Source organism: Gossypium arboreum, chromosome 9 (assembly GCF_025698485.1).
Source record: "Gossypium arboreum isolate Shixiya-1 chromosome 9, ASM2569848v2, whole genome shotgun sequence".
NCBI classification, from domain to species: domain Eukaryota; kingdom Viridiplantae; phylum Streptophyta; class Magnoliopsida; order Malvales; family Malvaceae; genus Gossypium; species Gossypium arboreum.
This window is the reverse complement of record NC_069078.1, coordinates 84,640,939-84,664,674: the sequence shown is the minus strand read 5'-3', so window position 1 is coordinate 84,664,674 and position 23,736 is coordinate 84,640,939. Positions and strand designations below refer to the sequence as shown.

General features: G+C 33.8%; 6 protein-coding genes and 1 non-coding gene across 8 annotated transcripts; 5 read left to right on the top strand and 2 right to left on the bottom strand.

Annotated features, from left to right (window-relative positions):
- The first annotated feature begins 95 nt into the window (after nt 1-95).
- On the top strand, nt 96-2,191 carry LOC108454038 (plastid lipid-associated protein 3, chloroplastic). Its single transcript, XM_017752336.2, has 3 exons — nt 96-898; nt 1,162-1,357; nt 1,599-2,191. Exons 1-3 carry the CDS (start codon nt 303-305, stop codon nt 1,908-1,910), a joined length of 1,104 nt encoding a protein of 367 aa, XP_017607825.1. The 5' UTR covers nt 96-302; the 3' UTR covers nt 1,911-2,191.
- A 1,401-nt stretch (nt 2,192-3,592) lies between these two features.
- Nucleotides 3,593-6,135, top strand: LOC108455864 (syntaxin-22-like). 2 transcript variants are annotated; one of them, XM_017754431.2, is made up of 7 exons: nt 3,593-4,041; nt 4,388-4,481; nt 4,671-4,810; nt 5,011-5,085; nt 5,433-5,590; nt 5,709-5,777; nt 5,871-6,135. In XM_017754431.2, exons 1-7 carry the CDS (start codon nt 3,851-3,853, stop codon nt 6,011-6,013), a joined length of 870 nt encoding a protein of 289 aa, XP_017609920.1. In that variant the 5' UTR covers nt 3,593-3,850; the 3' UTR covers nt 6,014-6,135. The 2 variants fall into 2 exon arrangements, with proteins under 2 accessions (XP_017609920.1, XP_017609921.1); XM_017754432.2 differs by having other exon boundaries at nt 5,677-5,777.
- Nucleotides 6,136-7,590: 1,455 nt separating this feature from the next.
- On the bottom strand, nt 7,591-7,662 carry TRNAW-CCA (transfer RNA tryptophan (anticodon CCA)). The gene has a single exon. It is a non-coding gene; the product is annotated as a tRNA-Trp (tRNA).
- A 1,777-nt stretch (nt 7,663-9,439) lies between these two features.
- Nucleotides 9,440-11,436, bottom strand: LOC108454385 (inositol-tetrakisphosphate 1-kinase 1-like). Its single transcript, XM_017752830.2, has one exon. It carries the CDS (start codon nt 10,988-10,990, stop codon nt 9,893-9,895), a length of 1,098 nt encoding a protein of 365 aa, XP_017608319.1. The 5' UTR covers nt 10,991-11,436; the 3' UTR covers nt 9,440-9,892.
- Nucleotides 11,437-15,149: 3,713 nt separating this feature from the next.
- LOC108454381 (uncharacterized membrane protein At4g09580-like) lies at nt 15,150-17,499 on the top strand. Its single transcript, XM_017752825.2, has 4 exons — nt 15,150-15,666; nt 16,360-16,630; nt 16,719-16,889; nt 17,018-17,499. Exons 1-4 carry the CDS (start codon nt 15,479-15,481, stop codon nt 17,141-17,143), a joined length of 756 nt encoding a protein of 251 aa, XP_017608314.1. The 5' UTR covers nt 15,150-15,478; the 3' UTR covers nt 17,144-17,499.
- Nucleotides 17,500-17,992: 493 nt separating this feature from the next.
- On the top strand, nt 17,993-18,877 carry LOC108454981 (RING-H2 finger protein ATL29). The gene has a single exon (XM_053018650.1). The coding sequence runs from the start codon at nt 17,993-17,995 to the stop codon at nt 18,875-18,877; it is 885 nt and encodes a 294-aa protein (XP_052874610.1).
- A 948-nt stretch (nt 18,878-19,825) lies between these two features.
- LOC108454077 (transcription factor bHLH71-like) lies at nt 19,826-21,322 on the top strand. Its single transcript, XM_017752388.2, has 3 exons — nt 19,826-20,510; nt 20,581-20,970; nt 21,038-21,322. Exons 1-3 carry the CDS (start codon nt 20,112-20,114, stop codon nt 21,134-21,136), a joined length of 888 nt encoding a protein of 295 aa, XP_017607877.1. The 5' UTR covers nt 19,826-20,111; the 3' UTR covers nt 21,137-21,322.
- Nucleotides 21,323-23,736: the final 2,414 nt, after the last annotated feature.

Here is a 23,736-nt window from a genome sequence, read left to right as displayed (position 1 = left end):
TAAATTTTGGTTGATTGATAGTATGAGTTATTCAAACTCGACGTGATAATTAAATCAAAATAAATTTATTCAGAGAATCTCAAATAATTTACGAGCATAATTCCCACCCATGCATTAACCGTGACAGCTGAAACAAAAATCTAATTAGTAATTTTTACTTAGTGGCTTAATAATTAAAAGAAAAAATCTAAGATTTTCCTGTGAGCAATTTTGGTTATGTTTGTTTGAAAACCACAGAAGAAGCTACTAATCAATGAGAAGCTGAGTTGCAGAGGAAGTTGAAAGATCGAAACCAAAAGAAAATGGCGCTTCTCCTCACCGCTCAACCTTCTGCTCTCCTCCGATCCAAATCTCTCAAAGTCAAGTCTTTCTTCTCTCAATCCCCTAAGCCTACTTCTCTCTCCTTCCCCTTTTCAAGTAAACCCCACAAACCCCTCAGTTTCTCTTCTTTCATTTCCCTTTCCAGCTCACGATCCGACCCTACGCCCGAATCCGATTCCGACCCAGAAACCCCCACCCAGATTAACATAACCGATGAATGGGGTGAAAGATCGGAGCTTGGGTCGGAACCCGAACCTACCAAGCTTCCCGATTCTGATCCTCCGAGGAACGAGGACGAGTGGGAGGAAGAGTATGTTGAGAAAGGTAACGGTACCCCCGCCGCTGCCCAAGGAGCTGCTGAGCCAGCGACTGCGGATGTGGCGGAGGGTTTTGATGATAGAGTTGCGGATTTGAAGAGGTGTTTGGTGGATTCGGTTTACGGGACGGAGTTGGGGTTTCGAGCGGGGCAGGAGTTAAGGGCTGAGATTTTGGAGTTAGTCAATCAGTTGGAAGCTGTTAACCCGACCCGAGCTCCGATTGAGGCCACTCAGCTTCTTGATGGCAACTGGATTTTGCTGTGAGTGCCTTCTTTATTTAAATATTATTGCTTGATGAAAATTGCTCTTGATTGAGTTGGAAAATGTTTGATTCTGTTGAAACAATGCATTTATTTAGGGCCTGCAATTATGCATTTTCTGCCCTTGTAAGCATTGACATTAGCTCCATTACATGTTTTAAAGCTTAGCATTGAATGGAACCGTATTGCTAATCCCATGATTGAAAATAATGCTAGTTTATTGAGTAATACATGTTCTTATCTCATACTTAATTGATTTTCAGGTATACGGCATTTTCAGAACTGTTGCCACTACTGGCAGCTGGTGCAACCCCCTTACTGAAAGTTAAAAGCATAAGCCAATCAATTGATACAGCGAGTCAGTCTATTGTGAACTCCACCACATTGTCTGGCCCTTTTGCTGATCTCTCCTTTAGTGCATCAGCTACCTTCGAAGTTAGATCTCCTTCAAGAATACAGGTAAATCCTAAATTAAACCCAATCGCTGTTGTTTAAGCTATATATGTATTGAGTTAACACTGGCTTCATTGCGAAAAAACTAGAAGCATGTTATCCAACAAAAGATTGCATCTTTCGACACTGTATATATATATATGGTGTTGAGATCTATGAGCAAGCGAATTGTTAATTGAAATTATTGTGAATGATGGTTGTTGTCGTATTATTGATTTTGGAAATCTTAATGTATTGAAACATTCAGGTTGAATTTAAGGAAGGGATAGTGCAACCTCCAGAAATAAAACCAAGTGTTGATCTTCCTGCAGATATAGATGTTTTTGGTCAAAGAATTAGTTTGTCGCCTGTGCAGCAATCTCTTGGCCCCCTGCAGGATTTAGTCGCAAATATTTCAAGAACCATTTCGGGTCAGCCACCTCTTAAGATTCCCATTCCTGGTAACCGATCAAGTTCCTGGCTTCTGATTACGTATCTTGATGAAGATCTTCGGATATCTAGAGGAGATGGTGGTCTTTTTGTGCTTGCTAGACAGGGGAGTCCTCTTCTGGAGCAGTAGCCATACAGTATCTATGAAGGGGATGTACCATATACATTGTTGTTGTCGTCCTTTCCACTGAGAGCCAAGGAAATTTTTGCTGTTGATAATTCTTACATGTCAAGTGTAGGATAAAAATAATACTTGTGGGAGACTTCTAAAAGTATGCATTTGAAGGAGAAATTGAACAATTTCATTTCCTGATTGCGAGGTGTAAAACTAGAAATACTTGGTCTGTTGATAATGGTATCTAGTGGAATCCTATATGTAAGTTGGGTTTAATATTATATGTTGTTTATTAATGTTAGGCAGAACCATTACAATAGCTTGGAGCCATAGCCAATTGCATTTCTGGCTTCAATGTTGATTTGATTCTTTACATTCTTTGCGCGGGGCTATGGTTTCCTTAGCCAGAGATTTTTATTCTCTTTCTGGGGTCTGAGACTCTATGGTATCTGGTAACCATATAGGATTTCAGCAGTACTCTTTTAGAGCTATTTTCATTTGGAGCACTGAATTTTTTTACAATTGGACAATATGGAATTAGTGAAATCGGAAATTGAAGTTTGAATGATGTTCTCTTATGAAACAATAAAAAGAAATTGGTGGGTTGACCGGTCTTTTAGGTTATTCATTTATTTCTTTTTATTTAATTCAAAAGTTCAGTTGAGGATAACTTTGTATATATATATTGGCAACAAACGTGTCCAGCTTGACTCGAATTTAGGCTACACCTGGGAATCCAAGTTATACTTGAGACGGTGAATACTCTTGACCATCAAATCATCATGGGAGATTCAACTTTATATCTTTAGTATCTCCAGTATATACTTCAATAAAATTTAGGGTAAATTATTAAAATAGTAATTTTTGTTGGTCTCAGATTATATTTTAGTTATTTATGTTTAAAATGTTATGTTTTAACATTTTAGTTATTGAGCTGTTAATGGTGTAAAGGTAACATGTTGAATTATTATTTTAAACGAAAATTTTAGGTTAAATTTTATAATTGATTCTTATATTTTTTTTATTTTGAGCAACTTAATTTTTTCTTTTATATTCTTTTAACGTTCCTTTTTCTATTCTCATTCTCTTCTGCTTCCTCCTTCTTCATTTTTTTTAACTTAGTTTTTTTATATTTTCTATTTGTTAAAACTAGTCCACAAGTTCGCCTCACTCGAAAAAATTAAATTGTTTAAAAAAATAAAAGTATAGGGACTAGTTTTAACAAATGAAAACATAAAAAAAACTACATTAAATTGCTTAAAACGAAAAAATATGGAAACTGATTGTATAAATTAATCTAAAATTTTTATTTGAAATTATGATTTAACGTGTTACATCACTACCATTACATCGTTAACTTCTTAGTAATTAAAATATTACAACACGATAATGTAAGTGACTAAAACTTAATATTTCAAATATAAGTAACTAAAATGTAATATAAGGTAAACAAAAATAATTATTTTAATAATTTACCTTGAGATATATTGGTAGAGAATTCTATTCTAATCTTCTCCCTCAGCTTTTCTTTCAAAGTAATAAAGCATACCGTTAACGTTACTTTATCCCAAGGAAAAAACATAGATTAAGGCTCAAAGTACAAAATAAAATTAAGTCATCCCATTACTTAAAATATTTGCATTTCAACCAAACTCTATTACTTGTTATATGATTAATCAAATAAATAAAACATCACCAAAACAAATAAATGGATAACGAACGATAATATTTCCCTTATTAAATATATATTTTTTTATTTTATTTGTTTTTTCGAAAACGTCAAATAATTTCCTTCCCTCTCAATTCTCGCCCTGATTCTTCACCTACTTCTCAACAGTTAATTTTAAACGGTGCAACAGAACAGAGTTTTAGCTTGTTTCTTTGCTTTTTTCCCATCCCTCTTCTCGAGAAAATGGTGTGTTCGTAACAAGAAGACACACAGAGGAGGAGCAATCATGAGCTTTCAGGATCTGGAAGCTGGACGGTCATTTCCTTCGAGGCAGCAAAACCTCATCAATGGCAAGCAAGACGCCACGCAAGCTGTGGCTTCTGGTATTTTCCAGATCAATACCGCTCTCTCCACCTTCCAACGACTCGTCAACACCCTTGGTACCCCTAAGGACTCGCCCGACCTCCGTGAAAAACTGTTAAGTCTTCCCAATTCAGTCCTTTCGCTTACGATTTTAACTGTTCACCGTATTTCAATGCTATCATCATTTGATTTTGGATCAAATTAGACAAAACTGTTTCTTATATTTGTTAATCGCTTTGATTTTAGCTTTTGTATCAAGTCCAATTTAGATGAAATTCTCTAAATTTATAACTTTATATTGTTTCTTGATAGTTAACGTTGGTGTTTTTATGATCACTTAGCGATCTGCCAACATTGTATTGCATAAGCAATGATCTTTCGAATTTCTCGAGTGATTTTTATTATATTCTAATCAGATCATGAGTGGGGGAATATAGCTGACATGTTTCTCAATTGGCAGGCACAAAACGAGGCTGCATATTGGACAATTAGTGAAGGACACTTCCACCAAAGTTAAACAAGCTAGTGAAACAGATCACCGTGATGAAGTTAGCGTAAGCTTGGATTTTGGTTGATTATAGCTGTGGACCTCTGGTGTTATTCATTCATAATATTTCTTTTGTTCTATTCCAACTCATAGTAACTCATCATGCATTGGTGATTGAATTTATTGATAAAACCACTCAACGCCCCCTTTCTCCTCAGGAACTACTTGATGACCTTTTAATCCTTTGTAATTGTAGGCAAGCAAGAAGATAATAGATGCTAAACTTGCCAAGGATTTTCAAGCAGTTTTGAAAGAGTTTCAGAAGGCTCAACGGCTTGCAGCCGAAAGAGAAACGGCATACACTCCTTTTGTTCCCCAGGCAGTTCTTCCTTCAAGGTAGTTTCATGTATAGGACGGTTCATCATTCTTGTGTTAGTGGCATACTTAGAAAATTGAGTTATTAGCAAGATGGTCTTCGCAAATCACACATAAAATTATCTATATTGTTTACTGAAGTTTCTGCCATTTACTGTTTGCAAGTGCAAAATTTGTTTTGTGTGGATATCCTTAATCATGCTTCTTCCTGTTACATGCAGCAACGGGATCAGTGAGATAGACTTAGCTTCAGATAAAGGTGCTGAACAGCAAGCCCTTCTTGTGGAATCAAGAAGGTAAGTTCTGGTTTACAAATAGATTAGGAAGTTGCATGAATCCTCTGTGTCCGTTCTTTTTTCCTTGTAAAATATATGAATCTACATGCAAGCTTTGCCTCTCTGTACATTTATATGCATACAAACACTTGTTCAAGGGTGATAATGATCAAAAAGATCTCAAGTGATATTATGTCTTTCTGAATTGTATATTCTAAATACTTATGGAGCCATATCCTGCTACTACTATAACTATTGCTTCTCTGTGATCCATGGATGTTGTTTATCTATTATATTCTTATAACTGAATATCATTTGATATCCAACTGCAGCCTTTTTACCGTTTGAGTATTTTTTTCTTCTTAAAGACAGGAGGTTGTGCTGTTGGATAATGAGATTACATTTAATGAGGCTATTATTGAAGAAAGAGAACTAGGAATACAAGAAATTCAGCAGAAAATTGGTGAGGTCAACGAGATATTCAAAGATCTTGCAGTGCTAGTTCATGAACAAGGAGCTCTAATTGGTAAAAGCATTTCATCCTTTGCACTGAATTCACTATGCTTGTTCTGAATCACCTTGAAATGTACCAAAAGCATATCTATAATGCAGATGACATCGGAACACATATCGAAAATTCACAGGTTGCCACTGTACAAGCAAAATCCCATCTTGTAAAAGCTACAAAGATCCAGAGATCAAGTTCTTCTCTGGTAACATACAATACTCTGATTCTTTATAAAAAGCACCATCAGGACACATATATATGCTCTGATTGATGGCACCATCTAAATTGGCTTGTGCAGGCCTGCTTGCTCCTGGTGATATTCGGAATTGTGCTTCTCATCGTGATTGTAGTACTTGCAGCCTGATCAAGAAGAGTAAGTTCAAAGATCTTGTCATTTCTAGTCTTCGTATATGGTATGTGGTTATAAGTCACCCATTATGATATTTTGTTGGTCTTTGGGTTTGCTGAGGGTGTGTTACAGCTTTATGTGTATTATACTTTACGTCTTGTTGGAATTTACTGTAATAATAGTTGCTGTAATTATTGTTCGGTTTTCCATATCATTATCGGGCCTTATTTTCCATGCCTTTTTTAATCCTTCCTATTGCGACAAGCAACTTCCCAGGCGATCGAATAATAAGGGCAAGTAGCTCTATGTAATATTCCATTGCAAGGTAGTTTGTAATGTCCGGTAAATTTATTTATTTTATTAAAATTAGTACGTATCAGTATTAATTTGTTTAGATACACTGTTTCAAATTTAGTTATATTTTAAATTATATATTTAATATATGTATATAAATATATAATATATTGACAAATATCAAATTAATATTAAATAAATTTTAAATATAAAATATTTATGTATCTGTCGAAGTATAATAGTTCGATAAATTTTTGTTATTTTTACCATACAGAAAAGATTAGAAATTGTATATATATTATTCATGTATCAATTGGTACATAATATTTTAATTAATGTGACCGAAATTGAGTGGAATTAAAATTTTAATTGGTATAAAAGAGAATTAATTACACTAATTTATTATTAGAAAAATACGCTCAGGTTGAAATCGTTACCAAACCGACTGCTTAGATGTATAGTCCAAATCTTATAAAATAATCAATACAAAAATGTCCAATGTACAATTTATATTTTACACCATTTGAAAGCGGATATAGCTATGTGGAAGAACTTTAAGTTAGCACCAAAAAGAAAATTATAAGTGGTTAAAATGTAAATTTATTATTATATTAATTTAGTGGTTAAAATGTGATTTTTTAAAAATATAAGTGTAATTTTATATTTTTGAGAAATTAAATTCACCACTAATCCTAAATTACCTGTTTCTATGCCCTAATTTTTTAAAAAAATTCAAATCGACTTTCAAAATAGAATTAATCTTTTTTTTCTCTAAATGTACTCGTATGGTTTTTAAAATTAAATAAAAATACAGTTGGAATAATTTTAAGTTGTTTTGTGAGTTAGATTATCTCAAGACAAAATTTAACTTTAAAATGGAAGATTGATTATGACTTGTTATGTTCATTATCGATGTGTTTGTTAAAGGAACAAAGATTAATCTTTCATTATTCTAATAGGATATTTTTGAATCATTATCGACGGTGTTTGTTAAAGGAATAAAGATTAATCTTTCATTATTCCAATAGGATATTTTGAAAGATTGTAAATCTTTATAAATTATAATCATAGTTAAACAAGAAATTATAATTTTATTCACATGCAACAACCACTTAATAATAAAGCTCGATGTATATTTAAATCTTAAGCCTTAAATTAATTGAACTACTTCTATAATATATATATTTATTTGACTGATATTATTTACAACGCATTGGACTATTTGGTACCTCCGCCTACGGAAATTTGGGTTGGGACTTGGATCTGAATATGGAAAAAGAAATAAAGGGGGATCTGAATATGGAAAAAGAAATAAAGGAGGATCTGAAATAAAAATAGATGAGGGGAAAAAAACTGGAGATCAGTTCATGGGATTTGAACCCGACGTGAATCGAACACGCAACCTTCTGATCTGGAGTCAGACGCGCTACCATTGCGCCACGAATCCCCGCTCCTATAACTTTCTTTAAGAAAGCTTTAATAATGAATAAAACATGGGTTAATGACACAAATCCGCCAAATAACGATTAAAACGAATGTGAAGGGAATCATTTAAATTATTTTTATAAAAAAAAAAGGCGTTTATATAACGTGAATAGGATGGGATTCCCACAACAGCAGGTAGCCATTGAAGGAAAGAAGTAGCACCAACAATTTGATTAAATATCATTACAACTAAGCTCAAACACAGCCCCAATATATGAGGCAACAAAAGAAGCAAAATATTGTAGATTCAATGAACCACAACCCATTTAAAAGCATCATTTGAATTTCAATACGAATGTGCTAATTTGAATAGATAAGATAAAATACCCTCAGCCAGCATTTATCTGTAAAAGGAAGCAAACTCTGAAATGGAAATAAACTTTTTAGATTCCCTCAACTTTCACCTTCATTACCTCTTTTGAAACCACCTTTCATTTTGTAGAGCATATCATGTTCACTACGTTAATGCACACACACATTCAACATGCATAATAAATGCTATTGTGATGGTCTCATCTATAAAGATAAAATTAGGTCAATATGCATGTACTGCATGAAGCTGTAAAATCTTTTAACAAATATACAGAACTGGAACCCAAGCAACTGGAACGGGCTGAATTTGTCTCATTCAATGGCCATACCGGCAGCCAAAAGGATTACAGGAGACAAAATAAATACAGGTATGCAAAAAAAAGAGCAACTCTACATAAGGTCAAGCTACTGGCATGCAGGCAACACGAAAACAATGTTTCACGTATTCCTAGCCAACACTTGGTGCCGGAACCAACTCATTAAAGTATATAGCTGTAAAGCTTTGATCACGACAAGTATGGTGGAAGCATAAACTTTAAAAGGCATTATGATTCAAAACAAGTGCAAAAGGTTTGGAATCTAATAACCGTCCAAATTTGTCGGTTATGGCAGCAATAGTTGTTGGTGGAAATAGTACCATAAAAGCAGGATGCAAGAACAGGACAAATGAAAAACCGTTGCATAGAAAACAGCAAGCCTTTGTATAAGATTTACGTTTCAATAGATTCCAAGGTCCTCACAGCATGCATATGCAACAAAGATATCATGACCCCTTATTCGATGCGAGTAGCTAAAAAGATCATTGCAACCATAACGATAAAGTGAATCAAAAACTTCCCACCTAATTCTCAATCAATCATAAAAACTAATCTGCAATTAATACAACATTTGGATATCAACACATCACTTGGCATTCAATTTCAAAATGTATTCCCTTATAGGAGAATTAAAAAGAAACAAAACTGATATTTTCGCTCCATTTAAAGCACCAATAGCTTTCTTTCGAAACGTAGTATGCAATCTGGATGTACATTCTAAAGGTGATTTTATGGGGAAAAAAGGAGGTAGACCCTGTCTAAAACAGATTACAATCTCTGATATTCAACAACCACATTATATACCAATTACCCCTAAAACCTAGAAGAGAACATGAACTAAGGATTACCTGCAAATCGTAGAGGTGAATATGAACTAATTCCCCAAGCTGGCAACCTATGTACCTAAACTAAAAAGGGGTACCATAGCATCATCCTTATAAACATTTTTGGTAGGATTTAGTGAGGAACTACCACTAACTTCAAAGAACAATACCCTTCTGGAGCCATACCAATCAATTCTTCAAATCTAAATCCGATCAAGCATCTAAAGAAGCACAACGATTTAATCAAAGCACATAAAAAGCAAGAAGACAATAAATGAGTCTATGATTGACAAAAGCAAGAAAATTAAAATGAAACTATCATTGGAAATATGGAAAAATCCACTGATTAAAACTTGTCAAGGTGAAAACTATAACAGTTGCTTAGCAAAAGAACATTTGAAAGCCTCAAAGTACAACTTAAATTTCCCTAAAACGTCAAAGTATTTTGAGAAGTACCTATCTCCAAAGCAACAGCGGACAGAATATACATGATTAACACTGAAACACCATGTAATTTTTGTCAAGAGGCTACAACTAATCTCAAAGTACCCAACCTACTTACCGTCACCCCCTGTATGAACCAATACCTAACAATTGAAAAGTGTGCAACTTACTTTGCCTCCATTAGCCAGCACCAGGGTTCCAATCCTTGTACAATTGCAACGACCCTCCAAAACAACCAGCTATGAAAACAAATCAAGCTACACCTTTCTCATCAAATTTCCCTACAATTTTTTGGTCAGACTTGAATCGAGTTCTCCTTCTCTTCCCCGTCGCTACAGCCGGAATTGGTCACAGTTTTCCTCACTTCTTCCTCGCAGTTAAGAAGCTGCCTTCCATCAGTGCCTGCCATTTTCTTCTGGCTACATTCTTCAAGCAAACCCTTTTCCCTTTCTTTCAGAATCATTATATCGCAAAAGAAATCAGTTAAAACAGTTTCATACCCTGGCATTTTTGCATAGCCCGGAAAATAGTTAATGTCAATGATAAGATAACGGTTTCCGAACCGGGTATCTCTTATCACATCAAAGTTAAACAAATTCAATTTCATCGCCTTCCTCAAACCCTTTGCAATATCTGTCATGAAAATCTGTGGTGGCAATTCAGTATCCTCCAAATTCATCATCTTATAATACGTATCATCGCTTTTCTCGTGAGTGGGCAAATTGGAAACTTGAGAAAACCGTAGAGAACCTTCCAAGCTCTTCAATTTTTCTTCCGAAACATCCGGTAATGACTTCCTTTTAACACATTGCACATATTCCCCAGCCACGTAAACCTTGAATATAACCCCTCCATGGTTAACAAACTCCTGCAATACAATAGGGGGCTTGAGCTTGTTCAACCCGTCGCGGTTAAAAACTAGAGTCATTTTGTGAGATTTGGCGCTTCCATCAGCCACCAAGGGCTTCGCAATCACTGGAAACTTAAGCAACTCCCACGCTTGGTTATCAAATAGGGTTTCTTGGTCGTAAATCACAATCTGTTTAGGGATCCCAAATGTTTCGCTTTGATTCTCGATCTTCAGTTCGGACACCACCTGCAGCATCGAAATCCTGTTGTGGAGCCGCTCAATCGCGTCGGGAGAATCGACGATTACGGCATTAGGGTTTCGAGAACGGAAATCCGCGAGTTGGATCTTCCAATCCTCACCGTACAACTTGTGGAGTACGCAATCGAACGGCCCTTGATCGACCAAAGAACGCTCCCTATCGATCTTAACCAGATCCACTCCTCGTGATTTCGCCAGGTTCACCAAAGATTCTCGAATGAAACTGTTCTCTTTCTTCGGCAAAAGCGCGTAACCAATCGCGAATCTCCTCTTCTCTCCCGCCATTTCTCTGATCTTTTCTCCCAACCCTTCAATTTCTATCTTCCAGAACAAAATTCTCTCTCCTTCTACTCGTTTGCTTCACCGTTTACAAAGCTCGATTCATAACACGAAACACTCGTTTCTTCGCATTTTAGATTTCCGAGGAACCAAACAAAAAGAGATACACTACTGATGAATTCATCAAAAGACTCAATTTCTTGGAATCTTTTATAGTGGGTTTTCCTTTTTATATATAAAATTTAATAATTTCTGGAAATTTTTATTTTTTCCTTGTAAGCCTTGGAAAAATCGAAATTAAAAATGGAAGGGGTAAGATAAGACCGTAATGGGGAGTTTTTTTTTTTTTTTTTAATGTAAGAGAGAAAGAAAAATTAACGAAAATGTGATACCATGAAGGGAGGTAATATTTATAACTCCGACGAGACTAGGGTTAGAAGATGATGATAGAGTAACCCAGGGTGACGATGCAAGTGAAACACGTGGCGTGTTTTTATGATGATATACTGATTCGCGCCGCACAATTAACAGAATGCGTGGACGGATAATGGACGGTAGCTATTTTAGCTTAGGTCAAAATGACAGCTGAGTGATAATGGTCAACGTTTGATTGAAATGATGTGGGAGAGACTGTTCTTTTTGCCTTTTAAGTTCCCCTTTTAGAGAAGAGAAGTTTCATCAAAAATAGAAAGAAAGTTTGATTTAACTCGTTTTTTATTTTAATAGAATCTTTTCCCATTATACAAAATTTCAGCATAAAACCTTTTTTTTACTAAATAGTAAGTTTACAATAAAAGTCAAACATACTTAAATGGTTATATACATAACAGGTGAATGTATCAAGAAATAAACTACAGATACATTATAAATAATCCGAAAAATAAAACTATTTATCCACTTCAATCGTCAAAAGAATTATGAATTAGTGTGTTGTTCATTTTATCGGTGGATATTGACGTAGGTCTTGGGATCAAGTGCTAGCAATATATGAAGTTATCAATTCGAACAACTAAATTTCTATTAGTTTAAGAAATAAGTTATCGAAGGCTCAAAATACAGGTAATAAGAGATTTAGTATAAATTTCGAGATCAGTAGTGAATCTAGAAATTAAATTTTGAGGTTTAATTAAAATTTTAAAAATTTAATAATATTTTTCAAAAACAGATGCATGATTTAATTAAAAATTTTAAAATATTAATGAGAATTTTTTTTTAAAGAAAAGAAGAGCTTAATTAAAATTTTGAATAAATTTCAAAGGAAATATAAAATTTTCTACAATTTTTTGGGGGGTGTTGTAGAAAGAAAATGAAGAAAAATGAAGCATAGGGTAATCAATGACAGGTCGCTAGCACGAAGACCAGTACTACCACTGACAACGCAAAAGGAGAGAAAAATGTGAGAAATGGCTAAGGATTGCAAAGACAACCCAATAAGCCACCAACCATAAAACCATTTAACATGGTAAAATAAATAAATAAACCATTTATGAAGGTGGTCTTCAAACAAAGTGAGCCTCCGGCCCGCGAAAGTCAGACTCGAGGGGGGGGGGGAGGGGGAAAATCTTCTCATTCTTTTTCGGGCTCAATGTTGGCCATTTTGGGAAGATATAAAAAGGTTAGGCAAGTAATTTTTATAGTCACTCTCTAACTTATAAATAAAAGAATAATATATTTCGATCTTACATCCTGTTATATTGATAACAATTTCTATATCAATTAAGTTAAAACTAAATCGATTACATTACTTATTAAACAAAATTAACTTTGGAACTTTATGTTGAGTGACACGTGCATTTTAATCAGACTTTTATCTTGAAAATTAGTTAATTTTAAAATTAATTAACAAAATTAACGTAAGTGTATAATTCAATATGAAATTGATGTTATATTAAATGATTTAAAATATAAATTATTCTAATTCAGTAACTGAATTTATAATTAAATAAAAAGTGTACTACTAATTTAACAAATCAGCATGTCTTGCACCCTTCTTTCTATATTTAAAGTAACAAATTCGGTATATAATTTTAATGTTTAATTTAATATATAATTTTTTTGTCATAATTTGGTATTTAAATTTGATTTTAAATTTTTATTTCAGATCTTAAGTGTGTTTGAACTCATGTTCTCCGCACAGATCACAATAATAATATCAACCTAATTAAGACTCAATCGAATTTTTTTTTAAGAATAGATATTTTGGGCATATTTAATATGGTATGGTTAATGTTATTCAATGACTCTTTTTTTTCCACAATTCATGTATGAGTCTTTTATAATTGAAGCAACCCTAAACATTGTATTTGATTTAATTAAAAATAATAATGTATTTTAAACCATAAAAATTAAAAACATGTCTCTAGTTTTAAATTTTCAACAATATGTTGAAAAGGAAATAAAAATGTTTGAAATTTGGTAAAGCTTTATACTTCTTTCTCTGAATTAGGCCCAACTAGAGCTGGATATATGTGGGCTTTGAAAGGCTTAAAAGGTATAAAGACCCAAAGCGAGAAAGCTTTTTTTTTCCCAAAATTTAATCCAAATTTTAAATTAACCGCAAACTGTGACATGTTGTAATTAAATTTTAAATTATTAGAATTATATCAATTAACGTAGTTACCAGCATGAGGTTAAATGTCAAATTAGATTTAATACGGAGCATATATCTCTTCAAGTGTATGTCTCACATTCAATACCTCATTCTCTTTAGCTTCAAATCTTTTGGATCTTTATTTATTACTTTTAGATTCTTTCTTTTTCATTAGCTTTTGCTTGCCGTTGAATTATGCTATTTTTCATTTGGCTTGTTCTCATTTTTCAGGTTGTTTAGCCGTTAATATAGGTTTTTTTCTTACCTCGAACAACTTGAATTGAATCTTATCCGAGCCCTTACCATTCTCTTATTATTTGGTATTAGATTTGAGTTTTCTGAATTATTTCTCTTTATGTTAAAACTATTTTTACTCTTGTTGTTCTGAAAATCATCAAAAATACTGTTTTACTTAGAAATTTGTTAGAAATTTAATTTATCTGAGCTGAATTTTATATACAAATCCGTGACGGTGAAAAAAACATATCCACGTAAAAAAGTTAAAAATAATGAAAAATGAAAAATACAAAAAAAAAACATTCATAAAATAATTTGCGAGTTGAATTTGGTGCTAAATTACCTATTTCTCACTTGGCTTGTTCTCACGTTTCAAATTGCTTAGTAGTTGAGATAGAATTTTTCCTTGCTTCAAACAACTTTAACTCGATCTTATTGCCCTTGCCATTCGGTATCAATATATAAAGAAATAAATGAAATTTTAAAATCCATATCTATTATAAACAAGTTTTAAAAAATAAAGGATTAAATGCACCAAACATCCTAAGCTATCGCTTAGATTGTAAATTAGTTTCTAAACTTTAAAATATTCGATTAAGTTATTAAAGTATCAATATTGTATTAACCAAGTCCTTTTGTTAGTTTAATTATTAGTCTTGACATTAAATTTTTGTTCATATTTAATAAGGAGGATACTTGAAACACATAAAAAAACATTATCAATAAAATTTAAGATGATTAAGTTTTTAATACATTAGATTCAAATCAAAGTTTTAGAATTGGATCTATAATCGAATCGATTCAACTGATTTGTTTGGTTCAATTGAATAAATTATTAAAATTATTTTTAAAATAGAGAAAACCAATTCAATTGGTCTAACCTCTTATTTTAGTTCGATATCCCAATTAGTCCCCGTTCCAATCGATCTGATTTTGAAAGCAGTGATTCAAACTATCAAAGTGATAGCTAAAACACAATTTTAACTTCTGATTAACATGTTGTCAATATATTCCACGTTAGAGAGTTAAGTTACATTTTTAGGACTTAATTACAAATATTTCAAAATTTGAGACCAATTCAAAATCTAACCATAATCTGAGAGTGTTGAGTGAAATTAACCCTTAGACGCACACCTTCCCTACAATTGAAATCACGTGAGACGCGATGCCGTGGGCCTGGATTTGGTTGACGTAAGCCAATCTGATCACATCTCTATCCACACACGTTTTTAATCATTCCCTTCCTTTTTCTTCACTCAAAAAACTTTTTACTTTTTAGACCCTTTTTTGTTTTAAAAAATGACGTGTCAAAATCTCAGCTTTTTATAAATAAATAAATTCAATTATAGAACACAAATACGAAACGACGACAAGTTGACAACAAGATTGTACTATGTTGTAAAAAAAGATGACGACCGACGACGCTGTTTCTTTCTTTCTTTATTAATTTCTTCATTTATTTTTACTGGTAATTTGTTTCTTTTTTCTGGTATCTTTTTTTCTCTTTCTTTGAGTTTGAGATAATAAAGAAGAATTTGAGAGAGGGAATGCAAGAGGAGGTGTCCCAAATGACAAATTAATTTTCAAATTCCAATTCACCACATAAAAGGAAAAGAAAATTATTGGGGGAAAGCACAAAACTGAAAACAGATAAGAGAAGGGAAGTTATGGAAGGCAGAGAAGAGATTAAGGGATCAAAACCCAGTTTTCCTTTAAGCTTTTGGGAGGTGACGATGGCTTTTACGGTGGTGATGGGTTTTGTTTTGGGGCTTGGGGGAGTTTATTTAACCATGCCCGCTTCTGATTATAGCTTCCTTAAATTACCCAGAAGCCTTGAAGATCTACATATCCTCAGGTTCGTTTGGCCTTTTGCTATTAATTTGGTTTTTTAGAAAAGAAAAAAAAAAAAAGAAGAGATTGAATTGGTTACTTTAATGTGTTTTATTGGTGATTGAGAATGTATAACAAAATTAGCTGTGTTTTTGTATTTATTTTTTCTGGGAATATTTTGTTTTGGTGGGTAATGCTTTCTTTGAGATTTCATGCAATTCTTTTATGTTTTATTTTCTCTGTAATTTAACAAGTTATGGGATCCATCTGGTTTTCAAGCAATTGAAGCCTTTTTAGTTTCGTTTTTTCTTATAATGAATTTGGGCAACAAATGAATGAATTTTGGACTGGACTGCAATGTACTTCAGCTCATTAGGATCAATGGTGCAGAGAATAGAACTTCAAGTCCTTAGAGAACTAAGAATACCATAGAATAATGTGGGGCAATATTTATTGGTTAATGCTAAGTTTGATTCGATTATGTGAGATGGTTAGATATTTGCTTTAAAGAGATAGTTGGTGAGAAAATGCATTTGGTTAAAGAGGGTATACAATGAAATGAACTATCATGCTCTGATCATTTGAGCTCTCCAGGTTCACAATTAAAACATTTTTCTTCTCATTGGCTTATCCTAATCCCTGTGTTATCAGTCTTTTGTTCTGTCGTTTGTGTTGCTTTGATATGCATTGATTGTTTTTGTACAATGTATCATTGTAGAGATCACCTTGAAATCTACACAAGTGACTACACCCTACAAGTCTTGGTGGGGTATTGTGCAGTCTACATTTTCATGCAAACTTTCATGATTCCGGGAACTGTTTTCATGTCATTGCTCGCTGGAGCATTGTTTGGAGTCTTGAAAGGTGTAGCTCTTGTTGTGATCACCGCCACTGCCGGAGCTTCTTCATGCTATTTCCTGTCGAAATTAGTTGGACGCCCCCTTGTCATTTCCCTTTGGCCTGACAAGCTGAGCTTCTTCCAAGCTCAGGTGATTTCACTCCTTGTTCAGTAAGTTGTCTTTTTCTTACATCGAGCTAAAAAGTATAATAAGCTTTATCGGCTTTTCGTGCTTGCAGGTGGCTCAAAGAAGAGAAAGCCTGTTGAACTATATGCTTTTTTTGAGGCTTACTCCAACTTTGCCGAACACATTCATTAATGTTGCTTCGCCTATTGTCGATGTGCCTTACCATATTTTCTTCATGGCAACTTTCATTGGACTTATTCCTGCTGCTTTCTTAACTGTCAGGGTATTTTACTTTGGACTTCCATGTGAAATTTGCATGTTAAGCTGTTAGACTGACATGGCAGAGCACATCCCTTGAATACAATCTTGATACTTAAATAACTTGTGGTTGCATGTTTCTTCTGCATGCAGGCAGGAATAGCTCTCGGAGAATTGCAATCGGTAGGGGATCTTTACAACTTCAACTCAATTGCCACTCTTTTCCTTATAGGGGTTGTCTCTGTCACGCCTACGCTAATGAGCAAGCCCAAATTATAGCATCCTAGCACCTGAGCTTGTGTATAGGCTAGCATCAAATAAATGCAATGTGCTGCTGCTGCTTCTCGGGTTAAACGGAATCCGCATCCAATACCAAACATGCTGATCGGATAAGGTGTTACTGTGCCAATCATCAAATTCTTTGCCATGCATTGTATTATTTGCTTTAACCATTCCCAGGTTAAGTCTGTATAGGAAGACGGATATAAGAAAAGTTGGGGAGAAGTTGTTATCTGTTTCAATTTCTAAAATTCATTGTCAGTAATAATACTACTCTTCAGTGTCTGTACAGATTGTATATCCATTTTTAGAAGCCTATCATTATCAATGGACATCTTGTCAAATGTTTGTACAAATTTACCACGGAGAACAAGGTTCACAATGCTAAAATTTACTCAATATGTTAATTGAGGTAATTCACCTTAAGAAACAAGAATTTATTAGGACACAAGGGTTGTTACTAAATAATTGTCGAAGGCAAGATATGGCTTTCAAAAGAAATGGCTAGAATTAAGCATGTGTCACAAATTTTAAGCTTTTAGATGGTCTATATCCAAGACTCACCATATTTATAGTTCCAACATATCGTAGTCATCAGAGGAAATTAAGGGCAAATATAACATGATTCAGCCATAAGATCCAAATCCTTCTCATAAGGACTCGTTCAATAACCCCACATTTTTACCATTTGCCAAGCATCACCTTTCCAAATTAAGGTTACCAATCGCTTGTTCATACTCCTATAACAAAGAAAAATTGAAAAAAAAAAAAAAGGATTACTGATCTCATCTCCTAGAAAAGAAAAGTTAACACAGTCTAGCCAATGATATATGCTACCATTTTTATTCAATGTCAACATATTCTTCTAATGTTGCTCATCCACCCTCAACATCATCAGCCTACAATCCCCCGGTGCCTGTAATCATAACAGTAATTTTCCTCCTTTCATTCTTATTTGGTTTCTTCACAGTACACTTTTTAAAGTGTCTCCTTGAATATATTGCAAGTAATAGGAACATTGAGGCTAACACTGCTGCAGATGTTGTGGTTGCTGCTGCCCCAGAAGATACAGCAAATAAAAGCAATGGCCTTGATCCTGAACTAGTACAAGCTTTCCCGACGTTCTATTATTCGACCGTCAAAGAGTTTCGTCGCGAAAAGTACGGCCTAGAATGTGCTATTTGTTTGGGGGAGTTCGAAGATGACGATATGCTTCGACTTTTGACGATTTGTTTCCATGTTTTCCATAAAGAATGTGTTGATCTTTGGCTTGAATCGAATAAAACATGCCCGGTTTGTCGTGGCGAGCTAGACGTGCCTAGGAAATCGTTAGAGAAATCTCCTGTGCTGCTTCAGAGTAATTCCATGCATGAAATTGGGGCAAATCAAAGTCCTCTACAAAATGCTGTTTGCATTGAGATTAAAGAAGATAACAAGGAGAAAGCTGATGAAGCTCAAAGCTCTTCAACCACAAAAGAACATCACAAGAAACGTGAAGGAGTGGAAAGATTTTTTAGGTCAAATTCCACAGGCCACTCCATATTTAGAACTAGAGAAGAAGATGATAAATATACTCTAAGATTGCTTGACCATGTCAAAATAAAAATTTTAAGGGGACATAAAGCTGCAATAAGTTGTATATCATTTAGAGATTTTACAAGCCCCTTGAATTCCAAAAATGCAGCTTCAGGTGAAACATCAGAGTCACTTCAAGGTGACTTAGATAAAGTATAAGTTGATGTAGGCTCCTTTCTTCAATTATCTTAGGATATTCTAAATAGAATTTGAACTCATGCCTTCCTATTACAATAAACTCAGGGGAAAAAAAAATAAACGAATTCATTGTGAACTTTCATCTATCTAATTTTTTTATCACTAGATTATATGTGGATGGGTATGGTATATGTAGTTTTGTAGTTTCAGAGGTGTGTAAATATTTGAACTTAAGAACAATAGTTGAGAGGAAAGCCAATTATATCGTGAAAGGATTTTATTACATTCCAGTTAAACGTTTCACTAAGCATTGCAGACATCATTGTAACTATACATACCATCACCAAAGAGTCACATGGATTAGCCTGCAATATGGCTGACAAATCGGACCATCAGTCTTCTTCACCAGATAAGGCGACAGCTCCCTTCCCTGTGTTTCTTTGTCTCTTGTGTATCTCTCTTTTATGGCCATTTCATCTAATTACAGTGATCATGAAAGTGCTCAAAAGAACTCTAATGGCTCTTGGTTTTTTTGAACCTAAGCCTAAGCTGTTAATTAAAAGTCTACTCCACTGATTCTCACATATGTTCCTTTATTTGTATGATCATTGGCAAGTCAAATGATGATCTTCCAATTGTATATGCTGCAGAGAATGGGTTGTCAAGCACATGTTAAGCTTTCCTTGTAAAACAGTAGTGTACGAGAATCTAGGGCCCGTGAGCCAGTCTTTTTTTTTTTCCCTGCCAAATACAACATAGATTTGAATGTGCACAGTAGCTTTAACCCACAGCTTGTTGTATTGTTTGTATGCATATCCCTATATAGATTTGGGTCCCCCCCCCCTCCCCCACCTCCACACTCTCCATTGCAGTCACTGTGCCTGCAATGTTGACAAACCCCAAAACAAGGCTGAGTGAAGAGCTTCTTTCATTTTCCTTCACTTTCTTGCTGGCACACAAAAGAGAACTTATCCTTTCTTTCTCCTATACTGCCCCTCTCACGTGCATGCACCATATATTTTTCTCTCTAATACATTATTACCCCAGACCTTAGCTGCTAACTTCATTTTAACCTCTCTCTCTCTCTCTCTCTCTCTCTCTCTCTCTCTCTCTCTCAACAACAAGATTTGAAGCTGTGGGGTTTATGCTAGAAAGTCCCTTTTGTCTTTAAAATGAAACTAGATTTGCAAGTTCCCAGCATTTCAAGCCGTATGATTAGTTGGAGCTGTGAATTGTGGAGATTGTAGAGAAGATAATGGCACTTGAAACCCTTTCATCCAACGAGCTGTTGAACTTTATTATCTATGATACTATATTCGCAACCCCATGTAGCAGCCATCACCATGAGTCATTGGTCACTGATTTCTCAATGGAAAATAGTTTCAGCTCCTTAGAACAAGCTAGGAATAGTGGTAATGCTTTGAGTTGTTTGCCAATGGTGACCCCAAAGTGCCGCTCAAAGGGAATGGAAAGGTCCAACTTGGCAGTTCAAGGGAGGAAAAAAAGAAGGAGAAAGCCAAGGGTTTGCAAGAACAAAGCAGAGGCTGAGACACAAAGAATGACTCACATTGCTGTTGAGAGAAACAGACGAAAGCAAATGAATGAGCATCTCACTGTTCTACGCTCCCTCATGCCTGAATCTTATGTTCAAAGGGTTTGTCTCTTTCTTCCCCTCTCTTCTATGTATGTATGTATGTAGAATAAAATAATTGTTGCATGTGTAGGGTGATCAAGCATCCATAGTAGGTGGAGCTATAGAGTTTGTGAAGGAACTTGAGCATCTTCTGCAAACACTTGAAGCTCAAAAGCATCGTGTAGAAACCAACAAGTCATTGCTATCATCATCGTCGTCACCACCGTTTGCACAATTCTTCACGCACCCTCAATACACTTGGTCACAGATCCCCAACAAACATACACCAAAAACAAAGGCATCAATAGCGGATATCGAGGTGACATTGATCCAAACTCATGCTAACCTTCGAATCCTCACACGAAAAGTTCACAAGCAGCTTCCCAAGCTTGTTGCTGGTTTACACTCACTTTACCTTTCCATCCTTCACCTCAATGTCACATCCATGGATACATTAATTCTCTACTCTATCAGTGTCAAGGTAAATTCATCTTATTATATATAATTTTAGCAAATAAATTATTGATCTTCACATGGTAAAATGACAGGTTGAAGAAGGATGCCAACTGAACTCAGTAGATAACATAGCAGGTGCAGTTCACAATATGCTCAGAATAATTGAGGAAGAAGCTACTGCCTTATGTTGATAAACTTTTGTACCTAAATTACCTTTTGTTTTACTGTCAAATCACCAAAATGCCACCACTTTTTTTTGTTCCTTCTTTATAAATAAAGTTGGTTTTTTTGAGAGGGGTGTTTAGGGTTTCTTCAATTTTTATTTTTATTTTAAAAGGTTTTCCCTTTAGAGTCAATGAAAGTTAGTGTGTTTTGAATTTTGGGTTTGTTTTTTTTTTTGTGATTTTTTTAGAATGTATAATAATTTGAGGTGAGATTAACGGTGCATTTGCTTAGATGAAAAAGTACAAGGACGAGAGAAAGAAAAAGAAATTGGAAAGAAAATGAATTGCGAGTGCGTCTTGTAGGGAAGAAAACAAAGGAAAAAAAATATGAAAAAGATGATTTTTTTATCCTAATCCATAAAAATTAAACTTTCCAAATATTGAAATGATGAGAGAAATTAACATCTTACTTTAAAATTATATATTTTTAAAGGTTTTATTTTCTTTCCTTCCTATTTTCACCTTTACCAAGTAATAATTTTCTTTTCATTTTTCCGTCTCTTCTACTAAGTACACCTATAAAAAGAAAAATTATATTTTTCATCTTTTTAATTTTCTATCTCTTCAATTTTTTGTTCTCTTTCCTCTCAACCAAACAAATCTTAAATGTCAATGGAGTGAATGTCGATTGTTGAGGTCCTATCCATGCATGCTTTGTTTTGTATGTATATATATTAATTATAAGAGGACGGTAAAGTTTTAATAACAACGTGATTAGTGTGACTTGAACTCAAATTATACTTAAAACAATGAATGCTTGATCATTAAATCAACTCTCGAGATTTTTATTTTATATATACTGATATTAATACCTAAATTCTCCTAATAACCACAATTATAGTAATCTTGCATAATTTTTCACACAACATATATTTTCATTTAATCCCTAAAGTAGCTAAAAATAATGATTGTAATTTCACTAAAAAGAAGGTATTCATCATCTAGCTGCATTCATCATTAAAAACTAAAAGTTAATTTTCTACATCATTTATCTATTGATGAGTTTAATGGTAAAAACTTTTATAATTTCAAGGAAAAAAATATAGATTTGAACTATAGATTTGAAAGAATCGATCACAAATCTTAACCATATACAATAAAATAGATATAAAAATACAAAAATAAAAATTAATTTCCCGTGAAACTACTAGAATTCAATATATTAATATTAATTATTGTAGTGAGGAGATCATATATATTACAATAATAAAACAATTTCAGCGAAACTAAATTCATGGAAAACAGAAGTCGATAAAAAAGGCATTGGAAAAAGTGATAAAATAGAATATAGTTTTTCTAAGAGAATAAAAAAAAAAAAAAAAAAGGTGGAGATGGTAATATGTGGGATATTGGATGCATGATGATAACATCTCAGCCTTCAATTTTGTTTCTTAGTATCGCTTAATTATAACTTATGTCTTGTTGTGTAAAACCAGCTGCAGCAGGGAGGTGGACTGTAAGAATCTTTGGCCCCATCTTCTCTGAATGCGACACAACATTAATATTATTACCTCTTTTTGTAGACTGCATGTAAAATATATTTGTACATTTTTCATGAGTTTCCTTAATTCCTCCAAACCATGTTCCTAACTTGAAAAACTGTATTCCATTTTAGAGATTTGAATTAAAATCTGAAAGTAAGTTTGTCTAAGTTTATTACTTAAAGGTAATTCAATTTATTATTTCATAAAAAATACCATACTTCAATTACATATATATTTTTTTAAAGTTAAACAGGTTGGATTATATTAAAAAAATAATAAAGTAGCTCTCCAACAATAACAAAACCCAACAAAAGAGAAATCAGCTGATAAGTCACTTTCCTTCCTCTTGTAGCATTTAAAACAGCAAAAATTCCAGGTGACCCATACTCTATCTCTGCTTGAGCTCGATTGCAAAGACTTTCTTCTCACCTTCCCATCAACGGCAAATCTCTGGTCAGGCGAATTCGTCCATCGTCAATCCGCATCCATCGAACCCGCTGCAAAATGAGAAATTCATTTTGAGTTCTATTTGAGTTGATATCTCAGTAACTCACGAGGCCTAAAAAATAATCATTCTTAAAAAAATAAATTATAATATTATGATGTACTTTTTATTATTTTTTAAATACAAAAACCTGTCTTTTTCCATAAGGCATAGCACTGTAAATATGATACACATTTTCGTCAATGTTGTCATTAATAATATGGAGGCCAAAATTGACTTTTTAATATCTTCAAAACATGTTTGAGTTAAGCATTTTGAGGAAATTTTTTTTATTGATACAAGATTTAAATTACCTATAATTGAATTAGTTACTTAAATGAAAATATTTAAATAATTTAATAATTTTTTTTTACTTTTTTACCCTTTAATTTAACATATGTAAACCGAACACAAGGGTAAGGTTAGGTCCATGGAGTCATTTGGGCCGGGCTTTTGTTTATAAGGATTAAGGGCGAGAGTAACTATTATTTGTTTCGTATGGTTGGCTCATTGTTGGAAGCCTCGGATACAACCTGAGTTAAAAATAGTGGAGCATTTATTATTATCTTTTTCAACATCATTTAATAAAGTTTCAAAAA